Here is a 13,913-nt window from a genome sequence, read left to right on the forward strand (position 1 = left end):
ACCCTACTTCCATAAATCTCCCCAAATGTCTTTTTAGATCCCCCCCCTGTTTTTCCCATAGGAAATAATGGGGCTGTATTCACAGTCTCTGCAGTGCTTGCCTGTCAGCTCTCTCTCTGCAGCTTAAGTGAAGGGAAAGGAATTTCTGCTTCAGGATTTCATCAAACAATCAAATCTTAAGAATCTTCGGGCTGCCAGTTGGACAGACCTCGACATGCAACCAGAGGATGGAAAAATGGAGCCTGCACCCCGATACCCCGAAGGCTCTTACTCAGGGCACAATCAGCCTGCACTTAGGCCTCTGAAAGATTCAGAAGGCAAGCTTGCTCCCAGGGGAACCGCAAGTGGCAGTGGCACACAGCAGGCTGGCTCCTTAGGTCCACCCGAAGCTTGCCCTGTGAAGCTGCAATCTGGCTCTGTGGAAACTGCTTCCTTTCCCACAAAGAACCCCTGAATAAGGGGTCTCAAGGCACCAAAGCCACCAAAAGGGTTGAATTTACATTGAAAATAAGAAAAATAAGCAGAGCAGATCAGAAACACTTCTGCGCAGTTCGCTTGCAGAAAGAAAAATCTGTAGGGGGCTCCGTGGTCCTCTGCTATATGGGAGGAACCGAAAACAATGTGTGTGGCTTTCTGCAAGACCCGGTTCGCGGGTTCAGATTGAACACCTCTCGTACAGACTGCGGAGTGGATGTAACAGAATTTAGAACACTTCCCAACTTGTTTCATATGTTTGTATAAACAAAATAAAAGGAAGCAAACCCCAAATTTCAGCATTTTCCTCACACTGTGAAGAAATAGCATATGCACTATTAAGCCATTCCTTTTCTAAAATGAACATTTTTTTTAAAACACAAAAGCCCAAAATCCTGCAAGTGACATGGGAAACAAAAAGTGAAAACATTTGACCTACACATCCTTAACCAGTGTTGCCCTCTCCTCACTGTGAGATGCGAGGCAATTTGCCATGAGTGGTGCCACTTCAGTCCTGACAAAAACTGGAGGATTCTAGGACCAGCTCTGCTGGCAAAGATCATCCTAGATACGAATTTCATTTGACCAGGAGCAGTACTACCATCTGACCTAGCAAGTGATCTCCATGAACGTTTCATATGAACATATCCAACTACTGGGCCACCGTAACACCCCAAGTTGAGAGCACACTTACCAGCGGATGGGCTGCTATATATCCATGTGCACTTTTATCTAAAAGGGGAAAGGTGAAATTAGTTAGATGTAAGCGCAAGAAGGATGGTTAGTTTGGGCATCAGGAGTACAGTGAATTAATAAGCCAGTCAAGATTTAGTACACTTATCCTACTGTCATAACAGCCTGTCACAGTAGTGCAAATCACATTAGACTGGTGCATACAAATCTATGAAAAGGAGTACAGTTGATTTTATTATAGTTCCTTTATAGTTTCAATAGTTTAAACACTGACCCAACTAACATATCTGTCTGTCATTCCCTTAATAGTCCCCTACCACCTTTTAGCCCCCTCTGTTTGTCCGTCATAATTACGTAGACTGTAAGCTCTTCTGAGCAGGGACAATGTACAGTGCTGCGTGTGCCTGGTAGTGCTATAGAAATAATAAATTGTTGTTAAAATAATAGAAATAATAGTTGTTAAATAATAGTTGTTAAAAAAAACTAGAAATAATAGTTGTTAAAAAAAATCCTTGTATGTTTGTAAGCTAATGATAATAAGTAAAAAATAAGGCAGCAATTTGTCACATTAACTACCTGCAGTCTCTAAATATTTATGGGTTCAAAGTACTCTTTGAAAGAGAACTATTGTCCAGTGAAGGATGACTTAAGTCTGGAACTTGTCATGGGCAGCAGAATTGGAATGCTTTGATATCTACAGCAGCACTAGCCAGATATGCAAAACAATGCAACAGGGAAACTCTGCTGCAGTTCACCAAGCCAAGGACACTGGGACAATGTTGTTTCAGCAGCACTCCAGACAAGGGAAGTAAACCAGGAGATTCGAGGCACCTTAAAGGAATCATTTTGCAATAAAATGAAAAGTAAGAACATGGACCTGCTGTAATAAAACAAAATATCAAGTAAACAGAAAAAAATATCTAAATAAGGCAGAAATTCGGAAAACAGTTTGAAAATGCCACTAGGTTATCTTATAAAATGGACACCATCCATCGATCAGAGATGCTGTAATGAGCTCCACAAGCAGAAGAACAGATCAAGGGCTTCTAGAGGGCTAAAGCAATAGCATGTTCACTTGGCTAAAGCTCATTGGGCAATTTAAAACAGTACAGATAGAACTCTGGACTTGTATCGCTGCTGGCCAAAACAATCTTCCCCTTACCTCCAGATGTAAAGCTCATATATTTCTGGTTGTTTACGGTCTCTTTGGAATCATAGAATTTGAGGACATCGAGAACAGCCTGAGGATTCTTCTTCTGCTCCAGCTTCGTAATGTTGGATGTCTGTAACAACCTTGCCCACTGCTCTGGAATTCCCTAAAAACATCCAAAGGGAAAGTACCTACATTAAGGGTAGTCCAGCACCAATCACCTAGCCCCCACCACTACTGTTTCTTACCAAGCAAACCATGCTACCAATCAGGTTAGTTTTAGGAGCTTGGATAGCCATCAGGTATAGGAAGCCTACAGATGTAAGTCATTCTCTATCAAAACACACAGTAAAGCTAAGCTCTGGATCCAACTTAAAAAAAATAGTTATGACCGTGATAAAAAAAAAAGTGCATGAACATGTTCTCAAAATTGACTCTACTCTTCAATGAAGTAATGGTGGTATGGGTTAGCTTTTCTTCCCCTGGTGATTCAATGTAGACAAAACAAGACTACTCTAATTTATGGATAATACAGTGTATTTTTTAAAAAAATTATTACTTGTGAAGGGTCTTTTATTGAAGGAAAAAAAAGAAAAGCTCAATGCAATGCAAGAAACATTGCAAGTTTAACAAATGCAGTATATTTTATTATTCTTAAACTGGGCTTTTGCTGCTAAACAAAAGAACAAATACGATCCTCAAAATAAAATTCAAGTCAAAGGTAAAGTGCTGCCTCTCAGAACATCCATTTGAAGAAACCACCAACAAGTATAAAGTTCATGAAAGCAGGAGGAGGTCATAAAGCTATTTTATCATCATCATTTTTTTAATGCCACTGGGAGATTCTGGTTTTAGAAAAATGAGTTATCTATAACACTGAGTTGTAACACTGCTAGCAAGGAAGCCTGTTTTTTTGAGCCACTAAAGCTTCCTATTTGTAGAACAAACCAGAAGAGGCAGAGAAAATAGGCTGAAGAGCCAAAGCATCACCTAAACATCTAACCAACTAAAAATGAAGGTGGCATTTAGAGAAAGGTCCCATCACAATAAACTGCCAGCTTTGTACAAAAATACTCTTTTATTCCATTTGCAATTTAGGTACCCAGTACATTTTGCTGGATCCCAGAGGATTCTCTCTTGAACTGAACAGCTGACTTACAGAAGTAAACAAAGAGCTCAAAGCATATTTCTATACTTGAGGTATATCTTGAAACATCTTAGTGCCGTTCCAATCTAGATATAAATTCTATGTGGTATCTTCCTAAGAGGTGACATGCGTCTCCAGAGTATGGGACTGAATGATAAAAAAAGTGGGATAAGCCAAGCAACAAATCTACTGCACACCAATGAACCTTCTCCTGTTGTGCTATGACATCTGAATGAAGCACTTTGCTGCAAGCTTCTTTTGGCCTGTGACGCACCTCTGGAAGCTTCCCTGTGCCCATCTGTGAGCCATAGAGATCTGGCTGCAATGGATGTAAATAAAGAAAAGAAAAGAAAGTTAAAACAGAATGTGGGACAACTTAGGTTGCGGTAAGGAAACGGAGACAAGAGGCCAAAATGTGGAAAGCTCTCCCACGATAAAATGGAACAATTAAAAATTATCCAATAGATTAGGTGTGGAGCAGGTGAAAGGAGACCAAACTTTGGAAAACATACACTACAATTAATCCTTTGAATTAAATAACAGCAGAGATTTCTCTTATGATAAAAGAGAGGCAGGCTAGAGCTGGTTGGGCAGAGGACCTCGAAAGGGAAGTTGGTGCATCAACCAGCCCTCAAGTAGGACTTCCCAAGCTTGTCCTAAGAACCCCAATGTCAGTTGGGATTTCTAGTTACCCACAATGACTATGCACGAGATCAATTTGCATTTACTAGATCCGTAGTACACAAGTAAATCTATTTCATGCATATTCATTAGATAGCCTGAAAATCAGATCGTTATACAATTCCCAAGGCAGGTATGGGAAGTTCTACCCTAGATGACTTCCAACAACAAAATGCATTACTCAGTGTCCATTAACACATTGAAAGCACCAACAAATATCACATTCTTAGCTACTATATAACTTATTTAACAGGAAAGATATTCTTGAAGAAATGATCAAATGCATGCCTCTAGTAAATTAGTATTCACCAGCATGAGAGTACACTGTAATCAGAGTAAAAGGCCAAAAACCACTAGACCAGGTCAGTCATTTTACTAGCTCTTTACAATTCTTTTTCAATATTTTCTTTTATATGCTCAGCTTTATAGGGCCCCTAGAGATTGATGTTATTGATCTTCTCTTGAACAACATTCTTTAATCTTCCTGGGTATACAGCTTTATAGGGCCACATTTGAGGTCCACGAGAGTACGTAAATAGTTTTTTTTTCCTCTTTTGCATTATTGCTACCACCAAAGCCACAAAGGTGCATCAGAATGCATCCATGCTTACCCTAGAAAGAAAATTTGACTCCTGTATTTGCAGCTTCTCTTCAAGATATCTCATTCAGGGAGTCAGAACCTTAAAACAAACCAAAATCTTCCGCCGGGAAGGGGGGACAGTCACTCTTCCAAAAACATCTTTAAGATTTCAGATGGAGACATGACATTTTATTAGCAGTCACTCTAAGTACAGGAGAAAAAAAATCCCAACAATACAGGAGCCTAAGCAGATCAGAGATAAATAAACAGCTAGCAGACTCTATAGTCTCCCTGACAGAGTAACAATGATTGCACCAGAGGACCCATGGCTTGTACTTAATCAGTAAGAACATAAGAAAAGCCTTATTGGGCCAATAGTCCATCAAGCCCAGTAACATTTTACGATTCCTACTGCATGGAAAATTGAACCCTTCAAGTTAGAATATAAGAGCATAAGTATTGCCATACTGAGACAGACCGAAAGTCTGTCAACCTCAGTATTCTGTTTCCAACAGTGGCCAATCCAGGTCCAAGTATCTGGTAAGATCCCAAAAGAGTAAAAACAGATTTTATGCTGCTTGTCCCAGAAAGAAGCAGTGGGGCTTCCCACGTCCATTTTAATAATGGCTTATAGACTTTTCTTTTAGGAAACTGTCCAGACCTTTTGCCACTGTAGTTCCTAATAAAACCCATCCTCCCCAATGTGTGTCTCTGTGAACATGTAGATTTTGTGCCGCAAATCCTCAGCCCTCCCTATGACCACTGTCTATTTGTCTCTAGCCCCTCCCCCATCTCTAAATCCTTCTCAAGTCATGAAGCTTTGGGTGAGCTGGTTTAAGGTAAGTGCTACAACACAAATGTTGCTAAGGGTCAGAGGGCTATAAGATTTAGGGACTAGATATAAAATAAGAAAACCCTGTTGCACAGTGAGTCCTTTATTAGCTAAACCTTACTAAGTAATTGGGCAGACAAGTTGAACTTTGCCATCATTCTATTTTATATTAGAAACTCTTAATTATATCTTTTCCATTAATTATATCTTCCATTAAGTGATTTCCAGAAGAAAATGTTAATAAATGAGAAAATATAAAATAAGGTGACACCTTTTTGTTAGACTAATTTGATAAATTTTATGCTTAGCTTTCAGAGATCCTAACCTCGTTCCTGAGGTCAAAACACTGGGGCCCATGTCAACACTGAAATGCTTGTGATTGTGTCCAAATCTGGCTCAAGGGACTGTGACGCTCTGAGCCAACTTTTGCATTGGTGCCCCCCCCCCCATCACTGCAATCTACTCTCTCCCCCACCTCGATCTGGTAACTCTCTCTCTCTCTCAAGTATCCCCTTCTTACTGGACCAGGTGAGGCACTAGCTCAGGGCACTGATGATAAAGAGTGTCAAAATCTCAGTCCAGCATCTATATCTCTACAACTCTGAAGGTAGGCTGGACTGGGATGTTGGAACCTTTATCATCAGCACCCTGGGCCAGGGCTTTACCTGGTCCATAGAAAGAGTTAACCCTGGTAGTGCCTTTACTGTACCGCAAAATTAGTACCACAAAAATGCTGTGGCTTATTCTAACCAATGAGCATGCACATTACTGTCACGTTAAAATTGTGGCAGAAATCTGTGGCTCATTGTTAAACATTCTGTCAATACCTGAGCAGTGATTAGCTCAATCACAGACTGGAAGGTTTGACAAACCCCACCACCCCCTGCCCCCACCACAAACACAAGCATGCTGCAGCATGCATCAGCCTATTATCCCTACCACCTACCTAAAACCTCTTCTACAGCAGCCCCAAAACATATCCCTAGCATCTAGACTTGAAGTGGTCCAGAGAATGGCGATGAAAATGGTAGGAGGTTTGCACCAAAAGAAGTACGAGGAGAGACTGGAAGCTCTGAATATGTATATCCTAGAGGAAAGGAGGGACAGGGGAGATATGATTCAGATGTTCAAATACTTGAAAGGTATTAATGTAGAACAAAATCCTTTCCAGAGAAAGGAAAATGGTAAAACCAGAGGGAATAATTTGAGGTTGAGGGGTGGCAGACTCAAAAATGTTAGCAAATTCTTCTTTACGAAGAGGGTTGCTAATGCCTGGAATGCGCTCCCAAGAGAGGTGGTGGACAGGAAAATAGAGTTCAAAAAAGCATGAGATGAACACAGAGGATCCCTAATCAGAAAATAATAAGTATATATATTGAAGAACTAAGGCAGACTTGCATATATTGAAGTACTGGGCAGACTTGCATGGTCTGTGTACCGTATATGGCCATTCAGTTGAAGACAGGCTGGGACGGGCTTCAATGGCTGGGATGGTTTAGATGGGCTGGAGTGAGTTTTGACAGAGACTCGAGTAGATAGAACCTAAGCACACTAATGGGCAGAGCTCTGAATTTCTGGCCTAGAAATATCTAAGAAAAAGGACCATTTAAATTAAATCATTAATTTATAGAGAATGTACAGTTGGGCAGACTGGATGGACCATTCAGGTCTTATCTGCCGTCATTTACTATGTTATCCACCCTCCCACCACCACATGACTAACCTTTTTTCCCTAATATTAAAAAAATGCCCTATAGTCTGGTGCCCTCCCCCCCCCAAATAAATTCCTGGTAGTCTACTATTCCTCTCCCCCCCATCTCCAAAGAATCGCTGATGGGGTAGGTGGGGAACCCACTAGACTATGAACCCAAGCTGAGGCTCCCTGACCCCAAACCTTGAATAGGACAGGAGTGATGTCAACTTGCTCTTGCTTCAGTCGCCATCATCTTCAAAATGGTGGTGTCCTGCCCTGTGATGTGCATCCTGGGATGCATTAGGTGGGGCCAATTTATTATATAAGGGTACTGCCATTTTGAAGATGCAACTGAGACAGAAGCAAGTAGGAGGGAGGTAGGCTGGAAAGCCATTAAGCCACCAGGGTATTCTTTTTAATATTAGGGGTCAGGGGGGAGGAATGAGGTCAGGAGAGGGACACCCTACACTACCTTTGTAAACCTTTTTTTCTTTTAAATATCAGGGGGGAGGAAGAGATTGGAGGGAGAGAACAGGTGCCACTTAGAGAATGACATGGTGGCTGTTACCCTTGGTAAACCACAGGTGACCGCGGGTAACCTGTCGAAATGGTGGGTGGGGGGAGGGGGGAAATAGTATTCATCGCGGCTATGGGGACACGGTGGGTGGGGGGAGGGGGGAAATAGTGTTCATCACGGCTACAGGGACAAGGCCATTCACCAGCCTGTGGAGCAGTGAATGGCCTTGTCTCCGCAGTTAAGGGAGAGAACACACGCGGTCACCGATCGTGCTCCTTCCCTCCTTACTGATAGCTGCCACTGCTGCCCAAACATCTCCCTCCCTCCTGATCACTGCCGCCGGATCGCTGCTGCCGCCTGAGCATCTCCCTCCCTGTCCCTTACCTTCGAGGCAGGCAATTTCTCTAAATTTGCTTCCTATGAACAGCTGGAGCATTGAAATCATGTGTGGCTGCCATAAAGGTCATCTCTGACACAACTGGAAGTTGCATCAGACACGACCTTTCCTGCAACCACATTCAATTTCAATGCCCCGGCTGCTTGTAGGAACCAAATTTAGAAATTGCCTGCCGTGAAGGTAAGGGTCAGGGAGGGAGAAAGGGAGGAAAGGTGGGGTGGAGAATAACCGACGCTGAAGGGACCTGGGGAAGGTGAGGTGGAGAACAGACCCTGAAGGGAACTGGGGAAAGTGGGGTGCAGAGGAACAGATGCTGAAGGGAACTGGGGAAGGTGGGGTAGAGAGGAACAGATGCTGAAGGAACTGGGGAAGGTGGGGTGGAGAGGAACAGACCCTGTAGTGAACTGGGGAAGGTGGGGTGCAGAGGAACAGATGCTGAAGGGAACTGGGGAAGGTAGGGTGGGGAGGAGCAGACACTGAAGGGAATGGGCAAGAAAGATATTCCAGACTAATGGGGGAGCAGAGAGAAGATGGGTGCCAGACCAATTGGGGGTGGGGGTGGAGGGAGAGATGGAAGGGAGAGGCACAGTAACAGAGCATATGGAAGAGACAGAGAAGGCAGACAATGGATGGAAGGAAATGAATGAGATGAGGAAAGCAGAAACCAGATGACAAAGGTAGAAAAAAAAATTATATTTATTTTATTTTTTTGCTTTAGGATAAAATAGTATATTAGTTGTGTTGATAAAAATTTATAAACAAAGCCCTGCCAGCTGAACATCTCTTTCTCTAGTTCAGCAGCCAAAACTTTGATTTATAAGGAAGGAATAAGCTAAATATTGCAGTACTGACACTTGTATGGATGCTGTGGGGACAGTGGTCACGGGGACGAGGTGGGAACAGGGTCGGTGGTCGCGGGGACAGGGCGGTGACGGGGACAAATTTTTTCCCCATGTCATTCTCTAGTGCCACTAGACACTTGCTCCTCTCAACCAACAATTCTGCACCGCCCTGCACCTGGCAAAAAAGTTTACTGCTCACAGATGAGCCCATGCTCAAAAAATTCATGGTAGAGAAAACTCTACCGCAAATCCAGCACAGAATGCTCAGAATAACAAGTATGCAAATTCATGCTACGTTAAAATCATGATCAGTATAAGTTCCCAACACCTCACATATAATTTATAGTCCCCAGATCCTCAGTGGTCTGGTTGACGGAGTTAAGTGTATTAAGGAATGATAAGCCTTGAGAAAACCTTCATGGGTGAAACGTTGGCTCCTATATGCCTAAAAGGAAGACTACTTATAAAAAGCTAAGTACCCTTAAGAAAGAAATATGCTATAACGGGTGTTAAATAAAAAGAGAATTATAATTATAAGTTTTATAGTGAATAAAAAATTGTGAGCCATTCCAGTGAGGAGGTAGTGCATAAAGCCTAGGGCAATGAAAATTGTTTGAGCCCAGGTGGTACTTCTGAGGAGCTGGGAACTATACATTATATGTGAGGTGTTGTGGTGTAAGTCTGAAGAGATACAGGTAAGTGCTATATGGTAAATTTAAAAAAAAAAAATGTTAAAATCATGACAATAATTTGCAGCTTATTATTCTGCGCTATTTTCCTGTCAGTGCTACATTGGAGAAACAAGTCAGATGTTAAAGACTAGAATCAATTTATACAGATACCATATTAAATATTACAATGTCAACCAGGATGTCACCTCTACATGACAGCACTTCACAAAACCAGAACACTGCATCAGTGATTTTATGGTAAGAATACTAAAATGAAACTTTAAAACAATCGAAGAAAATAAGACCTTTGAAATAAAAATTATAAAAAATTTTGACATCCACTAGGTAGGACTTAACAAAGGGCTAGATTCACTAAACGGACCCCCGATCCGGGGGGCTGATTAACAACGCGTCCTCATGCATATGAGGACGATTGGAATCATGCCCCCAACTGACTGCAAGGATCGCTGAATAGTGATCCCGACTAAAGTGCAGACCATCTGTAGATACAGAGCAGTGACCTTTTTTTCTTTAACTTATCTTTTTCTCCGCGAGCCCGCGGTTTTAACCAGCTTTAAATCCGCAGGTTAAAATCACGGGCTCGCAGTGCAGGGAAGGGCAGGAGAGTCAGGGGGCCGAGAGGAGGAGATTTGGGGCAGCAGGAGAGATTCGGGGCGAAAGCAGGGCGGCGAGTCAGGGCAGCGGGAGAGATTTGGGGCAAGAGAAGAGCAGCAAGTTGGGGCGGCAAGAGATTCGGGGCGAGAGCAGGACAGCAACAGAAGGAGATTCGGGGCAAGAGCAGGGCGGCAATAGGAGGAGATTTGGGGCAAGAGCAGGGCGGCGAGTTGGGGCAGAGAGCAGGGCAACAAGAGGAGAATCGGGGCAGGAGAGCAGGAGAATCCAGGCAAAGAGCAGGAGATGCAGTCGGAAAGCAGTGAGCGACTGGTCCCCAGCAGTCGCTTCTTTTGTCAATCGGCCAGCCCAATCGGTGTTCCAGATTTGTTTAGTGAATCGCTGACTGCCTACATTTGAATGCTGTTCCCCCTCATTTGCATGCAAGGATCAGATAAGAGGATGATCGGAACAGAGGTTAGTGAATCAGGTCGGAGGAAAATCAGGTCGCAAAGGGGTCGCTAAGTGGCCGGAACTTGATTGGTGGGCTTAGAGAATCTAGCCCAAAGATCTGGGTTTCTATCACATTACAAACCATATAATTACACCACTTTGTCACTCTCTTATCACCCATCCATCTCTCCCTGTCTCTCACCCAACGCAGCTGTCTCTCACCCAACGCAGCTCTCTCTGATTATCACCTTACCCCCCCCCCCCTTCCCTTTTCCTGTGAGAGTGCCATTGGAATGTTTTTATGTTTCACTTATATGTTCTGATATTTGTCAACATTTGCTTATTTTTGAAGAAAAAATGTTACCTTTGAAAGCTAATAAAAAAAACTTTACTGGAAAATAAAACTATTTACAAAATACTGCATATGACAATGACAATGATGTCCCAACTTCCAAGGGACAGAGAGAGAAATGAAGATGAGAAAACAAAAGAAGGTAACAAGAAAGTAAGCAATCATTTCATTATGATTAGTATAAATAATAATGCATATGGCCAGTACAATCCTCTCCAACAAAATCCACTCATTCTACTCCCCCCCCCCCCCCAGACTGAAGGCTCATGCCTAAGATAAGATTCAGCAAAAACTAGACATGACCTAACAATGGACCATAAAACTGCCATCCTCAAAGGCCACAATCAATTCTGTTTTTCAGGAGGTGTTAATGAATATGCATGAGATATATTTACATACAACTGAGGCAGTGCATACAAATACAGCGTTTAAAACATTCATTCTGAATTTAGCCATGGTTGAAAGGCAAACGCCACATACTTATGTAGTGACATCCCTCTTCCCCCAATTTTTTGAGGTGGGGTGATACAAGAGTACAGTGCAAGTACATTACTTCCAAGGCCCTGCCACTTATTTGAATGCTACCAAGATTCTCCCAGTAGGGTTGGCCCTGTTCAAGCTCCAGTATTCGAGTAGATGACTTTAGATTTGGGGAGGCACAGTATATAGGGTAGTGAGAGCAGCCTGATACAAGTTAAAAATTGTGAGTCTGTATTAAATTTTTTTTGTGCATATACATTTCCTACTGTCCACTCTCCACCCCCTCAATCCTGACTATAACAATGAGCTCTATGTGGTGTTGCCAGGTACTCTCAGGTGATTCAAAAAGCAGCAGCATGGCTGCAGATATGTCTGAAGTGAAGCACATCTTCCCTTGACTGCTAGTTAAAACCAGGATTCACTTTAAACTACTAGCCTTGACTTTGAGGGTTCTGAGGGCGAATGGACAAGCCTAGAGTGGTTTTTGCCTGTTCTAGAATTAAGGCCTAGTTAAGTGGCATACTTGTTGCTCCCTACAGTTAAAGTCATGAGGCAGGTTAGTCTTAGAGCTCAAATATTTTCTGTGGTTGTTCTCAAATTGTGGAATCTAACTCTAGAGCAGGAGGTGTCAAAGTCCCTCCTCGAGGGCCGCAATCCAGTCGGGTTTTCAGGAATTCCCCAATGAATATGATTGAGATCTATTTGCATGCACTGCTTTCATTGTATGCTAATAGATCCCATGCATATTCATTGGGGAAATCCTGACAACCTGACTGAATTGCAGCCCTCGAGGAGGAACTTTGACACCCATGCTCTAGAGAAATTAAGGTTACAGCAGGATTACAGAATATTCTGAGGATATTTTTTTAACTGCCATTTTCCTAAATAAAGTTGTGGATGAGAGGGAGTATTCTCTCTCTCTTGTTGGTTTACCTTTGAGAGATTGGAGGAGGAGGGCCTGAGTACTAGTTTTTTATGAGTTAGTTTAGACATTTCTATTTTATAGTACTTTATTATGCTTTGGACATTTTTTTAAACAAGGGTTTTGAACAAATAAAATGTTCTGGTTTTGCCAGAGAATTGGAACAGGATTGGCTTACCTCTGCAAGACTACAGTGAAAAAAACAGGGGTTAGGAGGCAAGATGCAACAGTGGCAGTGGAAGAATGCAGCACAGGTAGCCTCCCTCTGTTCCAATCTATTCTTCCATCATCTACTGTAGAAAGTGACAAGAGGAATATGGCAGTGTTGATAGTGCAGGAGGTTGTAAGTGGTGTCTGGGGAATGTGGAGGAGCTCTGATAATTGTCAAGTCATAGTGATAGTTTTATGTCCTAATTCTGGCATTTGTATTCACCCAATGAATTCAGAATGACAGGTGATCTATTGCCTCTACTACTTGGACTGAAAGGAGATGGTCTTCTCCAGCTGGCTAAGGATAAATGCATTTTTCTTGATGGTCTCATGTTTCTTAGCAAGGCATTCTTGTAGATCTTTCTAGAGCCACACTGACATTAGCTCTTTGGTTCTGTATTATTGTTATAATTCTTCCTGTAGAGTTGGTGAATCAATTAATTCCTTAGTTTCTTAATGATATACTGTGTTTCCCTGAAAATAAGACCTACCCCGAAAATAAGCCCTAGCATGATTTTTGGGGTGGGTCTTAAATATAAGCCCTACCCCCCAAAATAAGCCCTAATCGTAGGTAGCCAAGCAGCCAAACCCCCGCTGACCCTCCATCCATCCCTCCCAACCGATCTCCGCCAACCGTGACCATAAACACCTTGCTGCAGAGGAGTATCGGGCCAGCAGCACTCACAGGCTGCTTCATGGCCTTCTCGCTGGGGCCTTCTGTGTATTGATGACATCATCAGTACACAGAAGGCCCCAGAGAGAAGGCTACAAAGCAGCCTGTGAGTGCTGCTGGCCCGACGCTCTTCTGCAGCAAGATATTTATGGTCGCGGTCAGTGGGGATTGGTTGGGAAGGAAGGATGAAGGGTCATCGGCGGTTTGGCTGCACGGCGGGGGAGGGGGCGGGTGCTCAATGGTTCTGCTGCACAGGGGGATGGGAGGGATGGAGGGATAGAAAGATGCTACTGTCAGGAAGCTCTGAAAGTTTGGGACTGGGCAATTCGCCACAACACCTTCCTCAAAGCTGTCTACATTCAGGGGCGGACAATGCCTTAGCAGACAACTTGAGTCGTCTTTTACAGCCTCACGAATGGACTCTCCATTCCACGCCCCTTCATCACATCTTCTCTCAGTGGGGAACGCCTCAGATAGATCTCTTTGCAGCCCCCCACAACTTCAAGCTGTCTCAGTTCTGCTCCAGGATCTACA

At 43.0% G+C, this 13,913-nt stretch overlaps 1 protein-coding gene across 4 annotated transcripts in view; it reads right to left on the reverse strand.

Moving 5' to 3' along the window:
• Positions 1-13,913, reverse strand: part of LOC117360684 (serine/threonine-protein kinase PAK 3) — a 174,780-nt gene that overhangs the window by 67,801 nt on the left and 93,066 nt on the right. For 2 of the 4 annotated variants that reach the window (XM_033944876.1, XM_033944877.1), the window contains 3 exons: positions 3,670-3,783; positions 2,330-2,483; positions 1,169-1,206 (listed from right to left, as the gene is read on the reverse strand). In XM_033944876.1, coding sequence (XP_033800767.1) covers positions 1,169-1,206; positions 2,330-2,483; positions 3,670-3,783 — 306 coding nt within the window. Of the gene's footprint in view, positions 1-1,168; positions 1,207-2,329; positions 2,484-3,669; positions 3,784-4,756; positions 4,870-13,913 lie in introns of those variants that run through there. The other 2 variants (XM_033944879.1, XM_033944878.1) reach the window with 2 other exon arrangements.

This window comes from Geotrypetes seraphini, chromosome 5 (assembly GCF_902459505.1).
Source record: "Geotrypetes seraphini chromosome 5, aGeoSer1.1, whole genome shotgun sequence".
Classification (NCBI taxonomy): domain Eukaryota; kingdom Metazoa; phylum Chordata; class Amphibia; order Gymnophiona; family Dermophiidae; genus Geotrypetes; species Geotrypetes seraphini.